At 52.0% G+C, this 23,159-nt stretch overlaps 1 protein-coding gene across 1 annotated transcript in view; it reads right to left on the bottom strand.

Moving 5' to 3' along the window:
• Positions 1-22,848, bottom strand: part of LOC132207384 (SLAM family member 5-like) — a 32,235-nt gene extending 9,387 nt beyond the window's left edge. The window contains exon 1 of the mRNA XM_059642824.1: positions 22,693-22,848. Coding sequence (XP_059498807.1) covers positions 22,693-22,750 — 58 coding nt within the window. The 5' untranslated portion in view covers positions 22,751-22,848. The remainder of the gene's footprint in view (positions 1-22,692) is intronic.
• Between the last annotated feature and the right edge of the window lie 311 nt (positions 22,849-23,159).

Raw genomic sequence — 23,159 nt, 5'->3', positions numbered from 1 at the left:
CTCAGGCAGTTATCTGCACACTGACTGGTGACTTTCAGTCTCCGCTCTCTCTAAGGGAGATATCTGTAGACTTACTGGTGTCTCTCAGTCTCCTCTCTCTCTCTCAGGGAGATATCTGTACACTGACAGGTGTATCTCAGTCCCCTCTCTCTCAGTGAGATATCTGTACACTGACTGGTGTCTCTCAGTCCCCTCTCTCTCAGTGAGATATCTGTACACTGACTGGTGTCTCTCAGTCCCCTCTCTCTCTCAGGGAGATATCTGTACACTGACTGGTGTGTCTCAGTCCCTCTCTCAGGGAGATATCTTTACACTGACTGGTGTCTCTCAGTCCCCTGTCTCTCAGGGAGATATCTGTACACTGACTGGTGTCTCTCAGTCCCCTCTCTCTCTCAGGGAGAAATCTGTACACTGACTGGTGTCTCTCAGTCCCCTCTCTCTCAGGGATATATCTGTACACTGACTAGTGTGTCTCAGTCCCCTCTCTCTCAGGGAGTTATCTGCACACTGACTGGTGTCTCTCAGTCTCCTCTCTCTCTCAGGGAGGTATCTATACACTGACTTGTGACTCTCAGTCCCCTCTCTCTCTCTCTGGGAGATATCTCTGCACTGACTGGTGTCTCTCAGACCACTCTCTCTGTCAGGCAGATATCTGTACACTGACTGGTGTCTCTCAGTACCCACTCTCTCTCTCTCTCAGGGAGATATCTGTACACTGACTGGTGTCTCTCAGTCCCCTCTCTCTCAGGGAGATATCTGTACACTGACTGGTGTCTCTCAGTCCCCTCTCTCTCTCTCAGGGAAATATCTGTACACTGACTGGTGTCTCACAGTGCTCTCTTTCTCACAGGGACATATCTGTAAACTGACTGGTGTCTGTCATAGATAATGGGAACTGCAGATGCTGGAGATTCCAAGATAATAAAATGTGAGGCTGGATGAACACAGCAGGCCAAGCAGCATCTCAGGAGCACAAAAGCTGACGTTTCGGGCCTAGACCCTTCATCAGAGATGAAGGGTCTAGGCCCGAAACGTCAGCTTTTGTGCTCCTGAGATGCTGCTTGGCCTGCTGTGTTCATCCAGCCTCACATTTTATTATCTTGGTGTCTGTCATTCCCCTCTCTCTCTCAGGAAGATATCTGTACACTGACTGGTGTCTCTCAGCCCCCTCTCTCAGGGCGATATCTGTACACTGACTGGTGTCTCTCAGTCCCCTCTCTCTCAGTTAGATATCTGTACACTGACTGGCGTCTCTCAATCCCCTCTCTCTCTCAGGGAGATATCTGTACACTGACTGGTGTCTCTCAGTCCCCTCTCTCTCAGGGAAATATCTGTACACTGACTGGTGTCTCTCAATCCCCTCTCTCTCAGGGAGATATCTGTCCACAGACTGGTGTCTCTCAGCCCCTCTCTCTCTCAGGGAGATATCTGTACACTGACTGGTGTCTCTCAGTACCCTCTCTCTCAGTGAGATATCTGGACACTGACTGGTGTCTCTCAATCCCCTCTCTCTCAGGAAGATATCTGTACACTGACTGGTGTCTCTCAGTCCCCTGTCTCTCAGGGAGATATCTGTACACTGACTGGTGTCTCTCAGTACCCACTCTCTCTCAGGGAGAAATCTGTACACTGACTGGTGTCTCTCAATCCCCTCTCTCTCAGGAAGATATCTGTACACTGACTGGTGTCTCTCAGTCCCCTGTCTCTCAGGGAGATATCTGTACACTGACTGGTGTCTCTCAGTCCCCTGTCTCTCAGGGAGAAATCTGTACACTGACTGGTGTGTCTCAGTCCCTCTCTCTCAAGGAGATATCTTTACACTGACTGGTGACTCTCAGTCCCCCCTCTCTCTCAGGGAGATATCTGTACACTGACTGGTGTCTCTAGGTCTCCGCTCTCTCAGGGAGATACCTGTACACTGACTGGTGTCTCTCAGACCACTCTCTCTGTCAGGCAGATATCTGTACACTGACTGGTGTCTCTCAGTACCCCCTCTTTCTCAGGGAGGTGTCTGTACACTGACTGTTGTCTCTAGGTCTCCGCTCTCTCAGGGAGATATCTGTACACTGACTGGTGTCTCTCAGTCCCCTCTCTCTCTCATAGAGATATCTGAACACTGACTGGTGTCTCTCAGTCCCTCTCTCACTGAGATATCTGTACACTGACTGGTGTCTCTCAGACCCCCCTCTCTCTCAAGGAGATATCTGCGCACTGACTGGTGTCTCTCAGTCCTCTCTCTCTCTCAGGCAGTTATCTGCACACTGACTGGTGACTTTCAGTCTCCGCTCTCTCTAAGGGAGATATCTGTAGACTTACTGGTGTCTCTCAGTCTCCTCTCTCTCTCAGGGAGATATCTGTACACTGACTGGTGTATCTCAGTCCCCTCTCTCTCAGTGAGATATCTGTACACTGACTGGTGTCTCTCAGTCCCCTCTCTCTCAGTGAGATATCTGTACACTGACTGGTGTCTCTCAGCCCCCTCTCTCTCTCAGGGAGATATCTGTACACTGACTGGTGTGTCTCAGTCCCTCTCTCAGGGAGATATCTTTACACTGACTGGTGTCTCTCAGTCCCCTGTCTCTCAGGGAGATATCTGTACACTGACTGGTGTCTCTCAGTCCCCTCTCTCTCAGGGATATATCTGTACACTGACTAGTGTGTCTCAGTCCCCTCTCTCTCAGGGAGTTATCTGCACACTGACTGGTGTCTCTCAGTCTCCTCTCTCTCTCAGGGAGGTATCTATACACTGACTTGTGACTCTCAGTCCCCTCTCTCTCTCTCTGGGAGATATCTCTACACTGACTGGTGTCTCTCAGACCACTCTCTCTGTCAGGCAGATATCTGTACACTGACTGGTGTCTCTCAGTGCCCACTCTCTCTCTCTCTCAGGGAGATATCTGTACACTGACTGGTGTCTCTCAGTCCCCTCTCTCTCTCTCAGGGAGATATCTGTACACTGACTGGTGTCTCTCAGTACCCCGTCTTTCTCAGGGAGGTGTCTGTACACTGACTGGTGTCTCTAGGTCTCCGCTCTCTCAGGGAGATATCTGTGCACTGACTGGTTTCTCTCAGTCCCCTCTCTCTCAGTGAGATATCTGTACACTGACTGGTGTCTCTCAGTCCCCTCTCTCTCAGTGAGATATCTGTACACTGACTGGCGTCTCTCAATCCCCTCTCTCTCTCAGGGAGATATCTGTACACTGACTGGTGTCTCTCAGTCCCCTCTCTCTCAGGGAAATATCTGTACACTGACTGGTGTCTCTCAATCCCCTCTCTCTCAGGGAGATATCTGTCCACAGACTGGTGTCTCTCAGCCCCTCTCTCTCTCAGGGAGATATCTGTACACTGACTGGTGTCTCTCAGTACCCTCTCTCTCAGTGAGATATCTGGACACTGACTGGTGTCTCTCAATCCCCTCTCTCTCAGGAAGATATCTGTACACTGACTGGTGTCTCTCAGTCCCCTGTCTCTCAGGGAGATATCTGTACACTGACTGGTGTCTCTCAGTACCCTCTCTCTCTCAGGGAGAAATCTGTACACTGACTGGTGTCTCTCAATCCCCTCTCTCTCAGGAAGATATCTGTACACTGACTGGTGTCTCACAGTCCCCTGTCTCTCAGGGAGATATCTGTACACTGACTGGTGTCTCTCAGTCCCCTGTCTCTCAGGGAGAAATCTGTACACTGACTGGTGTGTCTCAGTCCCTCTCTCTCAAGGAGATATCTTTACACTGGCTGGTGACTCTCAGTCCCCCCTCTCTCTCAGGGAGATATCTGCACACTGACTGGTGTCTCTAGGTCTCCGCTCTCTCAGGGAGATACCTGTACACTGACTGGTGACTCTCAGTCCCCACTCTCTCTCAGGGAGATATCTGTACACTGACTGGTGTCTCTCAGACCACTCTCTCTGTCAGGCAGATATCTGTACACTGACTGGTGTCTCTCAGTACCCCCTCTTTCTCAGGGAGGTGTCTGTACACTGACTGTTGTCTCTAGGTCTCCACTCTCTCAGGGAGATATCTGTACACTGACTGGTGTCTCTCAGTCCCCTCTCTCTCTCATGGAGATATCTGAACACTGACTGGTGTCTCTCAGTCCCTCTCTCACTGAGATATCTGTACACTGACTGGTGTCTCTCAGACCCCCCTCTCTCTCAAGGAGATATCTGCGCACTGACTGGTGTCTCTCAGTCCTCTCTCTCTCTCAGGCAGTTATCTGCACACTGACTGGTGACTTTCAGTCTCCGCTCTCTCTAAGGGAGATATCTGTAGACTTCCTGGTGTCTCTCAGTCTCCTCTCTCTCTCTCAGGGAGATATCTGTACACTGACAGGTGTATCTCAGTCCCCTCTCTCTCAGTGAGATATCTGTACACTGACTGGTGTCTCTCAGTCCCCTCTCTCTCAGTGAGATATCTGTACACTGACTGGTGTCTCTCAGTCCCCTCTCTCTCTCAGGGAGATATCTGTACACTGACTGGTGTGTCTCAGTCCCTCTCTCAGGGAGATATCTTTACACTGACTGGTGTCTCTCAGTCCCCTCTCTCTCTCAGGGAGATATCTGTACACTGACTGGTGTCTCTCAGTCCCCTCTCTCTCTCAGGGAGAAATCTGTACACTGACTGGTGTCTCTCAGTCCCCTCTCTCTCAGGGATATATCTGTACACTGACTAGTGTGTCTCAGTCCCCTCTCTCTCAGGGAGTTATCTGCACACTGACTGGTGTCTCTCAGTCTCCTCTCTCTCTCAGGGAGGTATCTATACACTGACTTGTGACTCTCAGTCCCCTCTCTCTCTCTCTGGGAGATATCTCTGCACTGACTGGTGTCTCTCAGACCACTCTCTCTGTCAGGCAGATATCTGTACACTGACTGGTGTCTCTCAGTACCCACTCTCTCTCTCTCTCAGGGAGATATCTGTACACTGACTGGTGTCTCTCAGTCCCCTCTCTCTCAGGGAGATATCTGTACACTGACTGGTGTCTCTCAGTCCCCTCTCTCTCTCTCAGGGAAATATCTGTACACTGACTGGTGTCTCACAGTGCTCTCTTTCTCACAGGGACATATCTGTAAACTGACTGGTGTCTGTCATAGATAATGGGAACTGCAGATGCTGGAGATTCCAAGATAATAAAATGTGAGGCTGGATGAACACAGCAGGCCAAGCAGCATCTCAGGAGCACAAAAGCTGACGTTTCGGGCCTAGACCCTTCATCAGAGATGAAGGGTCTAGGCCCGAAACGTCAGCTTTTGTGCTCCTGAGATGCTGCTTGGCCTGCTGTGTTCATCCAGCCTCACATTTTATTATCTTGGTGTCTGTCATTCCCCTCTCTCTCTCAGGAAGATATCTGTACACTGACTGGTGTCTCTCAGCCCCCTCTCTCAGGGCGATATCTGTACACTGACTGGTGTCTCTCAGTCCCCTCTCTCTCAGTTAGATATCTGTACACTGACTGGCGTCTCTCAATCCCCTCTCTCTCTCAGGGAGATATCTGTACACTGACTGGTGTCTCTCAGTCCCCTCTCTCTCAGGGAAATATCTGTACACTGACTGGTGTCTCTCAATCCCCTCTCTCTCAGGGAGATATCTGTCCACAGACTGGTGTCTCTCAGCCCCTCTCTCTCTCAGGGAGATATCTGTACACTGACTGGTGTCTCTCAGTACCCTCTCTCTCAGTGAGATATCTGGACACTGACTGGTGTCTCTCAATCCCCTCTCTCTCAGGAAGATATCTGTACACTGACTGGTGTCTCTCAGTCCCCTGTCTCTCAGGGAGATATCTGTACACTGACTGGTGTCTCTCAGTACCCACTCTCTCTCAGGGAGAAATCTGTACACTGACTGGTGTCTCTCAGTCCCCTGTCTCTCAGGGAGATATCTGTACACTGACTGGTGTCTCTCAGTCCCCTGTCTCTCAGGGAGATATCTGTACACTGACTGGTGTCTCTCAGTCCCCTGTCTCTCAGGGAGAAATCTGTACACTGACTGGTGTGTCTCAGTCCCTCTCTCTCAAGGAGATATCTTTACACTGACTGGTGACTCTCAGTCCCCCCTCTCTCTCAGGGAGATATCTGTACACTGACTGGTGTCTCTAGGTCTCCGCTCTCTCAGGGAGATACCTGTACACTGACTGGTGACTCTCAGTCCCCACTCTCTCTCATGGAGATATCTCTACACTGACTGGTGTCTCTCAGACCACTCTCTCTGTCAGGCAGATATCTGTACACTGACTGGTGTCTCTCAGTACCCCCTCTTTCTCAGGGAGGTGTCTGTACACTGACTGTTGTCTCTAGGTCTCCGCTCTCTCAGGGAGATATCTGTACACTGACTGGTGTCTCTCAGTCCCCTCTCTCTCTCATAGAGATATCTGAACACTGACTGGTGTCTCTCAGTCCCTCTCTCACTGAGATATCTGTACACTGACTGGTGTCTCTCAGACCCCCCTCTCTCTCAAGGAGATATCTGCGCACTGACTGGTGTCTCTCAGTCCTCTCTCTCTCTCAGGCAGTTATCTGCACACTGACTGGTGACTTTCAGTCTCCGCTCTCTCTAAGGGAGATATCTGTAGACTTACTGGTGTCTCTCAGTCTCCTCTCTCTCTCTCAGTGAGATATCTGTACACTGACTGGTGTATCTCAGTCCCCTCTCTCTCAGTGAGATATCTGTACACTGACTGGTGTCTCTCAGTCCCCTCTCTCTCAGTGAGATATCTGTACACTGACTGGTGTCTCTCAGCCCCCTCTCTCTCTCAGGGAGATATCTGTACACTGACTGGTGTGTCTCAGTCCCTCTCTCAGGGAGATATCTTTACACTGACTGGTGTCTCTCAGTCCCCTGTCTCTCAGGGAGATATCTGTACACTGACTGGTGTCTCTCAGTCCCCTCTCTCTCAGGGATATATCTGTACACTGACTAGTGTGTCTCAGTCCCCTCTCTCTCAGGGAGTTATCTGCACACTGACTGGTGTCTCTCAGTCTCCTCTCTCTCTCAGGGAGGTATCTATACACTGACTTGTGACTCTCAGTCCCCTCTCTCTCTCTCTGGGAGATATCTCTACACTGACTGGTGTCTCTCAGACCACTCTCTCTGTCAGGCAGATATCTGTACACTGACTGGTGTCTCTCAGTGCCCACTCTCTCTCTCTCTCAGGGAGATATCTGTACACTGACTGGTGTCTCTCAGTCCCCTCTCTCTCTCTCAGGGAGATATCTGTACACTGACTGGTGTCTCTCAGTACCCCGTCTTTCTCAGGGAGGTGTCTGTACACTGACTGGTGTCTCTAGGTCTCCGCTCTCTCAGGGAGATATCTGTGCACTGACTGGTTTCTCTCAGTCCCCTCTCTCTCAGTGAGATATCTGTACACTGACTGGTGTCTCTCAGCCCCCTCTCTCAGGGCGATATCTGTACACTGACTGGTGTCTCTCAGTCCCCTCTCTCTCAGTGAGATATCTGTACACTGACTGGCGTCTCTCAATCCCCTCTCTCTCTCAGGGAGATATCTGTACACTGACTGGTGTCTCTCAGTCCCCTCTCTCTCAGGGAAATATCTGTACACTGACTGGTGTCTCTCAATCCCCTCTCTCTCAGGGAGATATCTGTCCACAGACTGGTGTCTCTCAGCCCCTCTCTCTCTCAGGGAGATATCTGTACACTGACTGGTGTCTCTCAGTACCCTCTCTCTCAGTGAGATATCTGGACACTGACTGGTGTCTCTCAATCCCCTCTCTCTCAGGAAGATATCTGTACACTGACTGGTGTCTCTCAGTCCCCTGTCTCTCAGGGAGATATCTGTACACTGACTGGTGTCTCTCAGTACCCTCTCTCTCTCAGGGAGAAATCTGTACACTGACTGGTGTCTCTCAATCCCCTCTCTCTCAGGAAGATATCTGTACACTGACTGGTGTCTCACAGTCCCCTGTCTCTCAGGGAGATATCTGTACACTGACTGGTGTCTCTCAGTCCCCTGTCTCTCAGGGAGAAATCTGTACACTGACTGGTGTGTCTCAGTCCCTCTCTCTCAAGGAGATATCTTTACACTGGCTGGTGACTCTCAGTCCCCCCTCTCTCTCAGGGAGATATCTGCACACTGACTGGTGTCTCTAGGTCTCCGCTCTCTCAGGGAGATACCTGTACACTGACTGGTGACTCTCAGTCCCCACTCTCTCTCAGGGAGATATCTGTACACTGACTGGTGTCTCTCAGACCACTCTCTCTGTCAGGCAGATATCTGTACACTGACTGGTGTCTCTCAGTACCCCCTCTTTCTCAGGGAGGTGTCTGTACACTGACTGTTGTCTCTAGGTCTCCACTCTCTCAGGGAGATATCTGTACACTGACTGGTGTCTCTCAGTCCCCTCTCTCTCTCATGGAGATATCTGAACACTGACTGGTGTCTCTCAGTCCCTCTCTCACTGAGATATCTGTACACTGACTGGTGTCTCTCAGACCCCCCTCTCTCTCAAGGAGATATCTGCGCACTGACTGGTGTCTCTCAGTCCTCTCTCTCTCTCAGGCAGTTATCTGCACACTGACTGGTGACTTTCAGTCTCCGCTCTCTCTAAGGGAGATATCTGTAGACTTACTGGTGTCTCTCAGTCTCCTCTCTCTCTCTCAGGGAGATATCTGTACACTGACTGGTGTATCTCAGTCCCCTCTCTCTCAGTGAGATATCTGTACACTGACTGGTGTCTCTCAGTCCCCTCTCTCTCAGTGAGATATCTGTACACTGACTGGTGTCTCTCAGTCCCCTCTCTCTCTCAGGGAGATATCTGTACACTGACTGGTGTGTCTCAGTCCCTCTCTCAGGGAGATATCTTTACACTGACTGGTGTCTCTCAGTCCCCTGTCTCTCAGGGAGATATCTGTACACTGACTGGTGTCTCTCAGTCCCCTGTCTCTCAGGGAGAAATCTGTACACTGACTGGTGTCTCTCAGTCCCCTCTCTCTCAGGGATATATCTGTACACTGACTAGTGTGTCTCAGTCCCCTCTCTCTCAGGGAGTTATCTGCACACTGACTGGTGTCTCACAGTCTCCTCTCTCTCTCAGGGAGGTATCTATACACTGACTTGTGACTCTCAGTCCCCTCTCTCTCTCTCTGGGAGATATCTCTACACTGACTGGTGTCTCTCAGACCACTCTCTCTGTCAGGCAGATATCTGTACACTGACTGGTGTCTCTCAGTACCCACTCTCTCTCTCTCTCAGGGAGATATCTGTACACTGACTGGTGTCTCTCAGTCCCCCCTCTCTCTCTCAGGGAGATATCTGTACACTGACTGGTGTCTCTCAGTACCCCGTCTTTCTCAGGGAGGTGTCTGTACACTGACTGGTGTCTCTAGGTCTCCGCTCTCTCAGGGAGATATTTGTGCACTGACTGGTTTCTCTCAGTCCCCTCTCTCTCAGTGAGATATCTGTACACTGACTGGTGTCTCTCAGTCCCCTCTCTCTCTCAGTGAGATATCTGTACACTGACTGGTGTGTCTCAGTCCCTCTCTCTCAAGGAGATATCTTTACACTGACTGGTGACTCTCAGTCCCCACTCTCTCTCAGGGAGATATCTGTACACTGACTGGTGTCTCTCAGTCCCCTCTGTCTCGTTGAGATATCTGTACACTGACTGGTGTCTCTCAGTCCCCTCTCTCTCTCTCTCAGGGAGATATCTGTACACTGACTGGTGTCTCTCAGTCCCCTCTCTCTCGGGGAGATATCTGGACACTGACTGGAGTCTCTCAGTCCCCTCTCTCTCAGGGAGATATCTGTACACTGACTGGTGTCTCTCAGTGCCCTCTCTCTCGGGGAGATATCTGTACACTGACTGGTGTCTCTCAGTCCCCCTCTCTTTCTCCGGGAGTTATCTGTACACTGACTGGTGACTCTCAGTCTCCGCTCTCTCATGGAGATATCTGTAGACTGACTGGTGTCTCTCAGTCCCCTCTCTCTCTCTCTGGGAGATATCTGTACACTGACTGGTGTCTCTCAGTCCCCTCTCTCTCTCAAAGGGAGATATCTGTACACTGACTGGTGTCTCTCAGTCCCCTCTCTCTCTCATGGAGGAGTCTGTACACTGACTGTTGTCTCTCAGTCCCCTCTCTCTCTCTCAGGGAGATATCTGTACACTGACTGGTGTCTCTCAGTCCCCTCTCTCTCTCTCAGGGAGATATCTGTACACTGACTGGTGTCTCTCAGTCCCCTCTCTCTCTCATGGAGGAGTCTGTACACTGACTGGTGTCTCTCAGTCCCCTGTCTCTCAGGGAGATATCTGTACACTGACTGGTGTCTCTCAGTCCCCTCTCTCTCAGGGAGAAATCTGTACACTGACTGGTGTGTCTCAGTCCCTCTCTCTCGGGGAGATATCTGTACACTGACAGATGGCACTCAGTCCCATCTCAGTCAGGGAGATATCTGAACACTGACTGGTGTCTCTCAGACCCCCCTCTCTCTCAGTGAGATATCTGTACACTGACTGGTGTCTCTCAGTCCACTCCCTCTCAGGGAGTTATCTGCACACTGACTGGTGTCTCTCAGTCTCCTCTCTCTCTCAGGGAGGTATCTATACACTGACTGGTGACTCTCAGTCCCCTCTCTCTCTCTCTCTGGGAGATATTTCTACACTGACTGGTGTCTCTCAGAACACTCTCTCTGTCAGGCAGATATCTGTACACTGACTAGTGTCTCTTAGTACCCCCTCTTTCTCAGGGAGGTGTCTGTACACTGACTGGTGTCTCTCAGTCCCCTGTCTCTCAGGGAGATATCTGTACACTGACTGGCGTCTCTCAGTCCTCTCTCTCTCAGGGAGATATCTGTCCACTGACTGGTGTCTGTCAGTCCCCTCTCTCGAAGGGAGATATCTGTTACACTGACTGGTGTCTCTCAGTCCCCTCTCTCTCAGGGAGATATCTGTACACTGACTGGTGTCTCTCAGTCCCCTGTCTCTCAGGGAGATATCTGTACACTGACTGGCGTCTCTCAGTCCTCTCTCTCTCAGGGAGATATCTGTCCACTGACTGGTGTCTGTCAGTCCCCTCTCTCGAAGGGAGATATCTGTTACACTGACTGGTGTCTCTCAGTCCCCTCTCTCTCAGGGAGATATCTGTACACTGACTGGTGTATCTCAGTCCCCTCTCTCTCAGTGAGATATCTGTACACTGACTCGTGTGTCTCAGCCCCCTCTCTCTCAGGGAGATATCTGTACACTGACTGGTGTCTCTCAGACCCCTCTCTCTCAGGGAGATATCTGTACACTGACTGGTGTGTCTCAGTCCCTCTCTCAGGGAGATATCTTTACACTGACTGGTGTCTCTCAGTCCCCTCTCTCTCAGGGAGATATCTGTACACTGACTGGTGTCTCTCAGTCCCCTCTCTCTCTCAGGGAGAAATCTGTACACTGACTGGTGTCTCTCAGTCCCTCTCTCTCAGGGATATATCTGTACACTGACTGATGGCACTCAGTCCCATCTCAGTCAGGGAGATATCTGAACACTGACTGGTGTCTCTCAGTCCACTCCCTCTCAGGGAGATATCTGTACACTGACTGGTGTCTCTCAGTCTCCTCTCTGTCTCATGGAGGAGTCTGTACACTGACTGGTGTCTCCCAGTCCCCTGTCTCTCAGGTAGAAATCTGTACACTGACTGGTGTGTCTCAGTCCCTCTCTCTCAAGGAGATATCTTTACACTGACTGGTGTCTCTCAGTCCCCTCTCTCTCAGGGAGTTATCTGTACACTGACTGGTGTCTCTCAGTCCCCTCTCTCTCTCATGGAGGAGTCTGTACACTGACTGGTGTCTCTCAGGCCGCTCTCTCTCAGGGAGATATCTGTACACTGACTGGTGTCTCTCCGGCCACTCTCTCTCAGGGAGATATTTGTACACTGACTAGTGTGTCTCAGTCCCCTCTCTCTCTCAGGGATATATCTGTACACTGACTGATGGCACTCAGTCCCATCTCAGTCAGGGAGATATCTGAACACTGACTGGTGTCTCTCAGTCCACTCCCTCTCAGGGAGATATCTATACACTGACTGGTGTCTCTCAGTCCCCTCTCTCTCTCTCATGGAGGAGTCTGTACACTGACTGGTGTATCTCAGTCCCCTGTCTCTCATGGAGATATCTGTACACTGACTGGTGTCTCTCAGTCCCCTGTCTCTCAGGGAGAAATCTGTACACTGACTGGTGTGTCTCAGTCCCTCTCTCTCATGGAGATATCTTTACACTGACTAGTGTGTCTCAGTCCCCTCTCTCTCTCAGGGATATATCTGTACACTGACTGATGGCACTCAGTCCCATCTCAGTCAGGGAGATATCTGAACACTGACTGGTGTCTCTCAGTCCACTCCCTCTCAGGGAGATATCTATACACTGACTGGTGTCTCTCAGTCCCCTCTCTCTCTCTCATGGAGGAGTCTGTACACTGACTGGTGTATCTCAGTCCCCTGTCTCTCATGGAGATATCTGTACACTGACTGGTGTCTCTCAGTCCACTGTCTCTCAGGGAGAAATCTGTACACTGACTGGTGTGTCTCAGTCCCTCTCTCTCATGGAGATATCTTTACACTGACTAGTGTGTCTCAGTCCCCTCTCTCTCTCAGGGATATATCTGTACACTGACTGATGGCACTCAGTCCCATCTCAGTCAGGGAGATATCTGAACACTGACTGGTGTCTCTCAATCCCCTCTCTCTCAGGAAGATATCTGTACACTGACTGGTGTCTCTCAGTCTCTTGTCTCTCAGGGAGATATCTGTACACTGACTGGTGTCTCTCAGTACCCTCTCTCTCTCAGGGAGAAATCTGTACACTGACTGGTGTCTCTCAATCCCCTCTCTCTCAGGAAGATATCTGTACACTGACTGGTGTCTCTCAGTCCCCTGTCTCTCAGGGAGATATCTGTACACTGACTGGTGTCTCTCAGTCCCCTGTCTCTCAGGGAGAAATCTGTACACTGACTGGTGTGTCTCAGTCCCTCTCTCTCAAGGAGATATCTTTACACTGACTGGTGACTCTCAGTCCCCCCTCTCTCTCAGGGAGATATCTGTACACTGACTGGTGTCTCTAGGTCTCCGCTCTCTCAGGGAGATACCTGTACACTGACTGGTGACTCTCAGTCCCCACTCTCTCTCAGGGAGATATCTGTACACTGACTGGTGTCTCTCAGTCCCCTCTGTCTCGTTGAGTTATCTGTACACTGACTGGTGTCTCTCAGTCCCCTCTCTCTCTCTCTCAGGGAGATATCTGTACACTGACTGGTGTCTCTCAGTCCCCTCTCTCTCGGGGAGATATCTGGACACTGACTGGAGTCTCTCAGTCCCCTCTCTCTCAGGGAGATATCTGTACACTGACTGGTGTCTCAAAGTGCCCTCTCTCTCGGGGAGATATCTGTACACTGACTGGTGTCTCTCAGTCCCCCTCTCTTTCTCCGGGAGTTATCTGTACACTGACTGGTGACTCTCAGTCTCCGCTCTCTCATGGAGATATCTGTAGACTGACTGGTGTGTCTCAGTCCCTCTCTCAGGGAGATATCTTTACACTGACTGGTATCTCTCAGTCCCCTGTCTCTCAGGGAGATATCTGTACACTGACTGGTGTCTCTCAGTCCCCTCTCTCTCAGGGATATATCTGTACACTGACTAGTGTCTCTCAGTCCCCTCTCTCTCTCAGCGATATATCTGTACACTGACTGATGGCACTCAGTCCCATCTCAGTCAGGGAGATATCTGAACACTGACTGGTGTCTCTCAGTCCACTCCCTCTCAGGGAGATATCTACACACTGACTGGTGACTCTCAGTCCCCCCTCTCTCAATCTGGGAGATATCTGTACACTGACTGGTGTCTCTCAGACCCCACTCTCTCTCAGGTAGATATCTGTACACTGACTGGTGTCTCTCAGTCCCCTCTCTCTCTCATGGAGGAGTCTGTACACTGACTGGTGTCTCTCAGTCCCCTGTCTCTCATGGAGATATCTGTACACTGACTGGTGTCTCTCAGTCCACTGTCTCTCAGGGATAAATCTGTACACTGACTGGTGTGTCTCAGTCCCTCTCTCTCAAGGAGATATCTTTACACTGACTGGTGTCTCTCAGTCCCCTGTCTCTCAGGGAGATATCTGTACACTGACTGGTGTCTCTCTGTCCCCTCTCTCTCTCATGGAGGAGTCTGTACACTGACTGGTGTCTCTCAGGCTACTCTCTCTCAGGGAGATATTTGTACACTAACTAGTGTGCCTCAGTCCCCTCTCTCTCTCAGGGATATATCTGTACACTGACTGATGGCACTCAGTCCCATCTCAGTCAGGGAGATATATGAACACTGACTGGTGCCTCTCAGACCCCGCTCTTTCTCAGTGAGATATCTGTACACTGACTGGTGTCTCTCAGTCCACTCCCTCTCAGGGAGTTATCTGCAGACTGACTGGTGTCTCTCAGTCTCCTCTCTCTCTCAGGGAGGTATCTATACACTGACTTGTGACTCTCAGGCCCCTCTCTCTCTGGGAGATATCTCTACACTGACTGGTGTCTCTCAGACCACACTCTCTGTCAGGCAGATATCTGTGCACTGACTGGTGTCTCTCAGTACCCCCTCTTTCTCAGGGAGGTATCTGTACACTGACTGGTGTCTCTAGGTCTCCGCTCTCTCAGGGAGATATCTGTACACTGACTGGTGACTCTCAGTTCCCCCTCTCTCTCAGGGAGATATCTGTACACTGACTGGTGTCTCTAGGTCTCCGCTCTCTCAGGGAGATATCTGTACACTGACTGGTGTCTCTCAGTACCCCCTCTCTCAGGGAGATATCTGTACACTGACTGGTGTCTCTCAGTCTCCGCTCTCTCAGGGAGTTATCTCTACACTGACTGGTGTCTCTCAGACCCCTCTCTCTCATGGAGATATCTGTACACTGACTGGTGTCTCTCATTCCCCTCCCTCTCTCAGGAAGATATCTGTACACTGACTGGTGTATCTCAGTCCCCTCTCTCTCAGGGAGATATCTGTACACTGACTGGTGTCTCTCAGTCCCGTCTCTCTCAGGGAAATATCTGTACACTGACTGGTGTCTCTCAGTCCCCTCTCTCTCTCACCATTATATCTGTCCACTGAGTTTTGTGTCTCAGTCCCCTCTCTCTCAGGGAGGATTCTGCACACTGACTGGTGTCTCTCAGTCCCCTCTCTCTCTCTCAGGGAGATATCTGTACACTGACTGGTGTCTCTCAGGCCCCTCTCTCTCTCAGGGAGATATCTGTACACTGACTGGTGACTATCAGTCTCCGCTCTCTCAGGGAGATATCTGGAGACTTTCTGGTGTCTCTCAGCCGCCTCTCTCTCAGGGAGATATCTGTACACTGACTAATGCCTCTCAGTCCCCTCTCTCTCAGCGAGGTATCTGTGCACTGACTGTTGTCTCTAGGTCTCCCCTCTCTCAGGGAGATATCTGTACACTGACAGGTGTCTCTCAGACTCTCTCTCTCAGGGAGATATCTGTACACTGACTGGTGTCTCTCAGTCCCCCCTCTCTCTCTCAGGGAGATATCTGTACACTGACTGGTGTCTCTCAGTCCCCTCTCTCTCTCAGGGAGATACCTGTACACTGACTATTGTCTCTCAGTCCCCTCTCTCTCTCTCTCAGGGAGATATCTGTACACTGACTGGTGTCTCTCAGTCCCCCCTCTCTCTCTCAGGGAGATATCTGTACACTGACTGGTGTCTCTCAGTCCCGTCTCTCTCTCAGGGAAATACCTGTACACTGACTGGTGTCTCTCAGTCCCCCCTCTCTCTCTCAGGGAGATATCTGTACACTGACTAATGCCTCTCAGTCCCCTCTCTCTCTCAGGGAGATACCTGTACACTGACTGGTGTCTCTCAGTCCCCTCTCTCTCTCTCGGGGAGATATCTGTACACTGACTGGTGTCTCTCAGTCCCCTCTCTCTCTCTCTCAGGGAGATATCTGTACACTGACTGGTGTCTCTCAGTCCCCTCTCTCTCAGGGAGATATCTGTACACTGACTGTTGACTCTCAGTCCCCTCTCTCTCAGGGAGATACCTGTACACTGACTGGTGTCTCTCAGTCCCCTCTCTCTCAAGGAGATATCTGTACACTGACTGGTGTCTCTCAGTCCCTCTCTCTCAGGGAGATATCTGTGCACTGACTGATGTCTCTCAGTCCCCTCTCTCTCTCAGGGAGATACCTGTACACTGACTATTGTCTCTCAGTCCCCTCTCTCTCTCTCTCTCTCTGGGAGATATCTGTACACTGACTGGTGTCTCTCAGTCCCCTCTCTCTCTCAGGGAGATACCTGTACACTGACTGGTGTCTCTCAGTCCACCCTCTCTCTCTCAGGGAGATATCTGTACACTGACTGGTGTCTCTCAGTCCCCTCTCTCTCTCAGGGAGATACCTGTACACTGACTGGTGTCTCTCAGTCTCCTCTCTCTCAGTGAGATATTTGTACACTGACTGGTGTCTCTCAGTCTCCTCTCTCTCTCTCTCAGGGAGATATCTGTACACTGACTGGTGTCTCTCAGTCCCCTCTCTCTCTCACGGAGATATCTGTACACTGACTGGTGTCTCTCAGTCTCCTCTCTCTCAGGGAGATATCTGTACACTGACTGGTGTCTCTCAGTCCCCTCTCTCTCTCTCAGGGAGATATCTGTGCACTGACTGGTGTCTCTCAGTCCCCTCTCTCTCTCTCAGGGAGATATCTGTACACTGTCTGGTGTCTCTCAGTCCCCTCTCTCTCGAGGAGATATCTGTACACTGACTGGTGTCTCTCAGTCCCCTGTCTCTCAGGGAGAAATCTGTACACTGACTGGTGTGTCTCAGTCCCTCTCTCTCAAGGAGATATCTTTACACTGACTGGTGACTCTCAGTCCCCCCTCTCTCTCAGGGAGATATCTGTACACTGACTGGTGTCTCTAGGTCTCCGCTCTCTCAGGGAGATACCTGTACACTGACTGGTGACTCTCAGTCCCCACTCTCTCTCAGGGAGATATCTGTACACTGACTGGTGTCTCTCAGTCCCCTCTGTCTCGTTGAGATATCTGTACACTGACTGGTGTCTCTCAGTCCCCTCTCTCTCTCTCTCAGGGAGATATCTGTACACTGACTGGTGTCTCTCAGTCCCCTCTCTCTCGGGGAGATATCTGGACACTGACTGGAGTCTCTCAGTCCCCTCTCTCTCAGGGAGATATCTGTACACTGACTGGTGTCTCAAAGTGCCCTCTCTCTCGGGGAGATATCTGTGCACTGACTGGTGTCTCTCAGTCCCCCTCTCTTTCTCCGGGAGTTATCTGTACACTGACTGGTGACTCTCAGTCTCCGCTCTCTCATGGAGATATCTGTAGACTGACTGGTTTGTCTCAGTCCCTCTCTCAGGGAGATATCTTTACACTGACTGGTGTCTCTCAGTCCCCTGTCTCTCAGGGAGATATCTGTACACTGACTGGTGTCTCTCAGTCCCCTCTCTCTCAGGGATATATCTGTACACTGACTAGTGTCTCTCAGTCCCCTCTCTCTCTCAGCGATATATCTGTACACTGACTGATGGCACTCAGTCCCATCTCAGTCAGGGAGATATCTGTACACTGACTGGTGTCTCTCAGTCCACTCCCTCTCAGGGAGATATCTACACACTGACTGGTGACTCTCAGTCCCCCCTCTCTCAATCTGGGAGATATCTGTACACTGACTGGTGTCTCTCAGACCCCACTCTCTCTCAGGTAGATATCTGTACACTGACTGGTGTCTCTCAGTCCCCTCTCTCTCTCATGGAGGAGTCTGTACACTGACTGGTGTCTCTCAGTCCCCTGTCTCTCATGGAGATATCTGTACACTGACTGGTGTCTCTCAGTCCACTGTCTCTCAGGGATAAATCTGTACACTGACTGGTGTGTCTCAGTCCCTCTCTCTCAAGGAGATATCTTTACACTGACTGGTGTCTCTCAGTCCCCTGTCTCTCAGGGAGATATCTGTACACTGACTGGTGTCTCTCTGTCCCCTCTCTCTCTCATGGAGGAGTCTGTACACTGACTGGTGTCTCTCAGGCTACTCTCTCTCAGGGAGATATTTGTACACTAACTAGTGTGCCTCAGTCCCCTCTCTCTCTCAGGGATATATCTGTACACTGACTGATGGCACTCAGTCCCATCTCAGTCAGGGAGATATATGAACACTGACTGGTGCCTCTCAGACCCCCCTCTTTCTCAGTGAGATATCTGTACACTGACTGGTGTCTCTCAGTCCACTCCCTCTCAGGGAGTTATCTGCAGACTGACTGGTGTCTCTCAGTCTCCTCTCTCTCTCAGGGAGGTATCTATACACTGACTTGTGACTCTCAGGCCCCTCTCTCTCTGGGAGATATCTCTACACTGACTGGTGTCTCTCAGACCACACTCTCTGTCAGGCAGATATCTGTACACTGACTGGTGTCTCACAGTACCCCCTCTTTCTCAGGGAGGTATCTGTACACTGACTGGTGTCTCTAGGTCTCCGCTCTCTCAGGGAGATATCTGTACACTGACTAGTGACTCTCAGTTCCCCCTCTCTCTCAGGGAGATATCTGTACACTGACTGGTGTCTCTAGGTCTCCGCTCTCTCAGGGAGATATCTGTACACTGACTGGTGTCTCTCAGTACCCCCTCTCTCAGGGAGATATCTGTACACTGACTGGTGTCTCTCAGTCTCCGCTCTCTCAGGGAGTTATCTCTACACTGACTGGTGTCTCTCAGACCCCTCTCTCTCATGGAGATATCTGTACACTGACTGGTGTCTCTCATTCCCCTCCCTCTCTCAGGAAGATATCTGTACACTGACTGGTGTATCTCAGTCCCCTCTCTCTCAGGGAGATATCTGTACACTGACTGGTGTCTCTCAGTCCCGTCTCTCTCAGGGAAATATCTGTACACTGACTGGTGTCTCTCAGTCCCCTCTCTCTCTCACCATTATATCTGTCCACTGAGTTTTGTGTCTCAGTCCCCTCTCTCTCAGGGAGGATTCTGCACACTGACTGGTGTCTCTCAGTCCCCCCTCTCTCTCTCAGGGAGATATCTGTACACTGACTGGTGTCTCTCAGGCCCCTCTCTCTCTCAGGGAGATATCTGTACACTGACTGGTGACTATCAGTCTCCGCTCTGTCAGGGAGATATCTGGAGACTTTCTGGTGTCTCTCAGCCGCCTCTCTCTCAGGGAGATATCTGTACACTGACTAATGCCTCTCAGTCCCCTCTCTCTCAGCGAGGTATCTGTGCACTGACTGTTGTCTCTAGGTCTCCCCTCTCTCAGGGAGATATCTGTACACTGACAGGTGTCTCTCAGACTCTCTCTCTCAGGGAGATATCTGTACACTGACTGGTGTCTCTCAGTCCCCTCTCTGGCTCAGGGAGATATCTGTACACTGACTGGTGTCTCTCAGTCCCCTCTCTCTCAGGGAGATACCTGTACTCTGACTGGTGTCTCTTAGTCCCTCTCTCTCAGGGCGATATCTGTACACTGACTGGTGTCTCTCAGTCCCCTCTCTCTCTCTCAGGGAGATATCTGTACACTGACTGGTGTCTCTCAGTCCCCTCTCTCTCTCAGGGAGATACCTGTACACTGACTATTGTCTCTCAGTCCCCTCTCTCTCTCTCTCAGGGAGATATCTGTACACTGACTGGTGTCTCTCAGTCCCCCCTCTCTCTCTCAGGGAGATATCTGTACACTGACTGGTGTCTCTCAGTCCCGTCTCTCTCTCAGGGAAATACCTGTACACTGACTGGTGTCTCTCAGTCCCCCCTCTCTCTCTCAGGGAGATATCTGTACACTGACTAATGCCTCTCAGTCCCCTCTCTCTCTCAGGGAGATACCTGTACACTGACTGGTGTCTCTCAGTCCCCTCTCTCTCTCTCGGGGAGATATCTGTACACTGACTGGTGTCTCTCAGTCCCCTCTCTCTCTCTCTCAGGGAGATATCTGTACACTGACTGGTGTCTCTCAGTCCCCTCTCTCTCAGGGAGATATCTGTACACTGACTGTTGACTCTCAGTCCCCTCTCTCTCTCAGGGAGATACCTGTACACTGACTGGTGTCTCTCAGTCCCCTCTCTCTCAAGGAGATATCTGTACACTGACTGGTGTCTCTCAGTCCCTCTCTCTCAGGGAGATATCTGTACACTGACTGGTGTCTCTCAGTCCCCTCTCTCTCTCAGGGAGATACCTGTACACTGACTATTGTCTCTCAGTCCACCCTCTCTCTCTCTCAGGGAGATATCTGTACACTGACTGGTGTCTCTCAGTCCCCTCTCTCTCTCTCAGGGAGATATCTGTGCACTGACTGGTGTCTCTCAGTCCCCTCTCTCTCTCTCAGGGAGATATCTGTACACTGTCTGGTGTCTCTTAGTCCCCTCTCTCTCGAGGAGATATCTGTACACTGACTGGTGTCTCTCAGTCCCCTCTCTCTCAGGAGATATCTGTACACTGACTGGTGTATCTCAGTCCCCCCGCTCTCTCTCTCAGGGAGATATCTGTACACTGACTGGTATCTCTCAGTCCTCTCTCTCTCAGGGAGATATCTGTACACTGACTGGTGTCTCTCAGTCCCCCCTCTCTCTCAGGGAGATATCTGTACACTGACTGGTGTCTCTCAGTCCCCTCTCTCTCTCAGGGAGATATCTGTACACTGACTGGTGTCTCTCAGTCCCCTCTCTCTCTCTCAGGGAGATATCTGTACACTGACTGGTATCTCTCAGTCCTCTCTCTCTCAGGGAGATATCTGTACACTGACTGGTGTCTCTCAGTCCCCCCTCTCTCAGGGAGATATCTGTACACTGACTGGTGTCTCTCAGTCCCCTCTCTCTCTCTCTCAGGGAGATATCTGTACACTGACTGGTGTCTCTCAGTACCCCCTCTCTCTCTCAGGGAGATATCTGTACACTGACTGGTGTCTCTCAGTCCCCTCTCTCTCAGGGAGATATCTGTAGACTGACTGGTGTCTCTCAGTCCCCTCTCTCTCAGGGAGATATCTGTGTTCTGTCAGCTCTGTCACGCTGCCATCCCTCACTGAAGATATTTGCACATCGATTATTGGTGTCTGTCAATCTGTGTTGTCTCTGCAAGATCACTGTCAACGCTTTGAGCCCTGTCAGCTTTTCACTCTGTCTCAGGTGGTCAAACCACTTCCATTTCTCTCACATCAAATGATGTGCACAAGAACTGAGGTTGACCAGTCTGTCTCTCTCTGAAGCACAAAGCAAATTTCAAACTGAGGCGTGCCGCTCAGACAACTTCTCACATCATGAGATCACAGCATTCTACACTGTCGGACGGTCAGTGCTGAGGGAGCGGGCACTGTCGGAGGGTCAGTGCTGAGGGAGCGGGCACTGTCGGAGGGTCAGTGCTGAGGGAGTGGGCACTGTCGGACGGTCAGTGCTGAGGGAGCGGGCACTGTCGGAGGGTCAGTGCTGAGGGAGCGGGCACTGTCGGAGGGTCAGTGCTGAGGGAGCGGGCACTGTCGGACGGTCAGTGCTGAGGGAGCGGGCACTGTCGGAGGGTCAGTGCTGAGGGAGCGGGCACTGTCGGAGGGTCAGTGCTGAGGGAGCGGGCACTGTCGGAGGGTCAGTGCTGAGGGAGTGGGCACTGTCAGAGGATCAGTGCTGAGGGAGCGAGCACTGTCGGAGAGTCAGTGCTGAGGGAGTGGGCACTGTCGGAGGGTCAGTGCTAAGGGAGCGAGCACTGTCGGAGGGTCAGTGCAGAGCGATAGCCGCGCTGCTAGAGGGTCAGTGCTGAGGGAGTGGGCACTGTTGGAAGGTCAGTGCTGAGGGAGCGAGCACTGTCGGAGGGTCAGTGCTGAGGGAGAGCCACGCTGTCGGAGGGTCAGTGCTGAGGGATTGGGCACTGTCGGAGGGACAGTGCTGAGGGAGTGGGCACTGTTGGAAGGCCAGTGCTGAGGGAGGGCTGCACTGTCGGAGGGTCAGTGCTGAGCGAGAGCTGCCCTGTCGGAGGGTCAGTGCTGAGGGAACGCTGGACTGTTGGAGGGTCAGTGTTGAGGGCGCGAGCACTGTCGGAGGGTCAGTGCTGAGGGAGCGCCGCACTGTGGGAGGGTCAGTGCTGAGGGAGCGAGCATTATCAGAGGGTCAGAGCTGAGGGAGCGAGCACTGTCGGAGGGTCAGTGCTGAGGGAGCAGGCACTGTTGGAAGGCCAGTGCTGAGGGAGGACTGCACTGTCGGAGGGTCAGTGCTGAGCAAGAGCCGCGCTGTGGGAGAGTCAGTGCTGAGGGAGTGGGCACTGTCGGAGGGTCAGAGCTGAGGGAGCGGGCACTGTCAGAGGGTCAGTGCTGTGGGAATGGGCAAAGTCGGAGGGTCAGGGCTGAGGGAGCGATGCACTTTTGGAGGGTCAGTGCTGAGGGAACAGGCACTGTTGGAAGGTCAGTGCTGAGGGAGCGCCGCACTGTCGGACGGTCAGTGCTGAGCGAGAGCCGCACTGCTGGAGGGTCAGAGCTGAGGGAGCGGGCACGGTCAGAGGGTCAGTGCAGTGGGAATGGGCACTGTTGGAGGGTCAGTGCTGAGGGAGCGGGCACTGTCAGAGGGTCAGTACTGATGGAGTGGGCACTGTCGGAGGGTCAGTGCTAAGGTAGTGGGCACTGTCGGAGGGTCAGTGCTGAGGGAGTGGGCACTCTCGGAGGGTCAGTGCCCAAGGGAGCGGGCACTGTCGGAGGGGAGTATGTGAAGATACAGGTTCCTACCAGACCCCGAGGAGATGAGCAGCAATCCAGCTGCCATCACAGACATCACCATCTCCATCGTCGACACGTCCTGGGAGAAGGAGAGCGGCGAGAGTGCCCTGAGTCGGTTCTGGTGATGGTGAGGGACGGGCTGTGATGGGGAACCGGGCTGAGAAAGGACTCCCTGCTCAGCAAACCCAGAGGTTGAGGAAGCTCTAAATGCAGAAAGCGACTGCCCTTTTACAGGCAGGAAGAAGGAAGTGGCCCCTGACCACAACCTGAGCTCTCTGATGGACTCAGTAACGTCCCAGAGTGGGACGCATCGAGTTTGTACAATGCGCCGAGCGACCATTCAGCCCATCGAGCCTGCACATTGTCCCCAGACGAAGTCTCCCATGTCTCCCCACCCTCCCTGCAACGCTCCCCAACTCCCCCCCCAACCGCCCCACCGTTTACATTTCTTCTGCACGGCAGTGCGGCTCAGTGGG

The sequence above is a fragment of the Stegostoma tigrinum genome, chromosome 46, assembly GCF_030684315.1.
Source record: "Stegostoma tigrinum isolate sSteTig4 chromosome 46, sSteTig4.hap1, whole genome shotgun sequence".
Lineage (NCBI taxonomy): Eukaryota > Metazoa > Chordata > Chondrichthyes > Orectolobiformes > Stegostomatidae > Stegostoma > Stegostoma tigrinum.
This window is presented reverse-complemented; position numbering and strand designations above follow the sequence as displayed.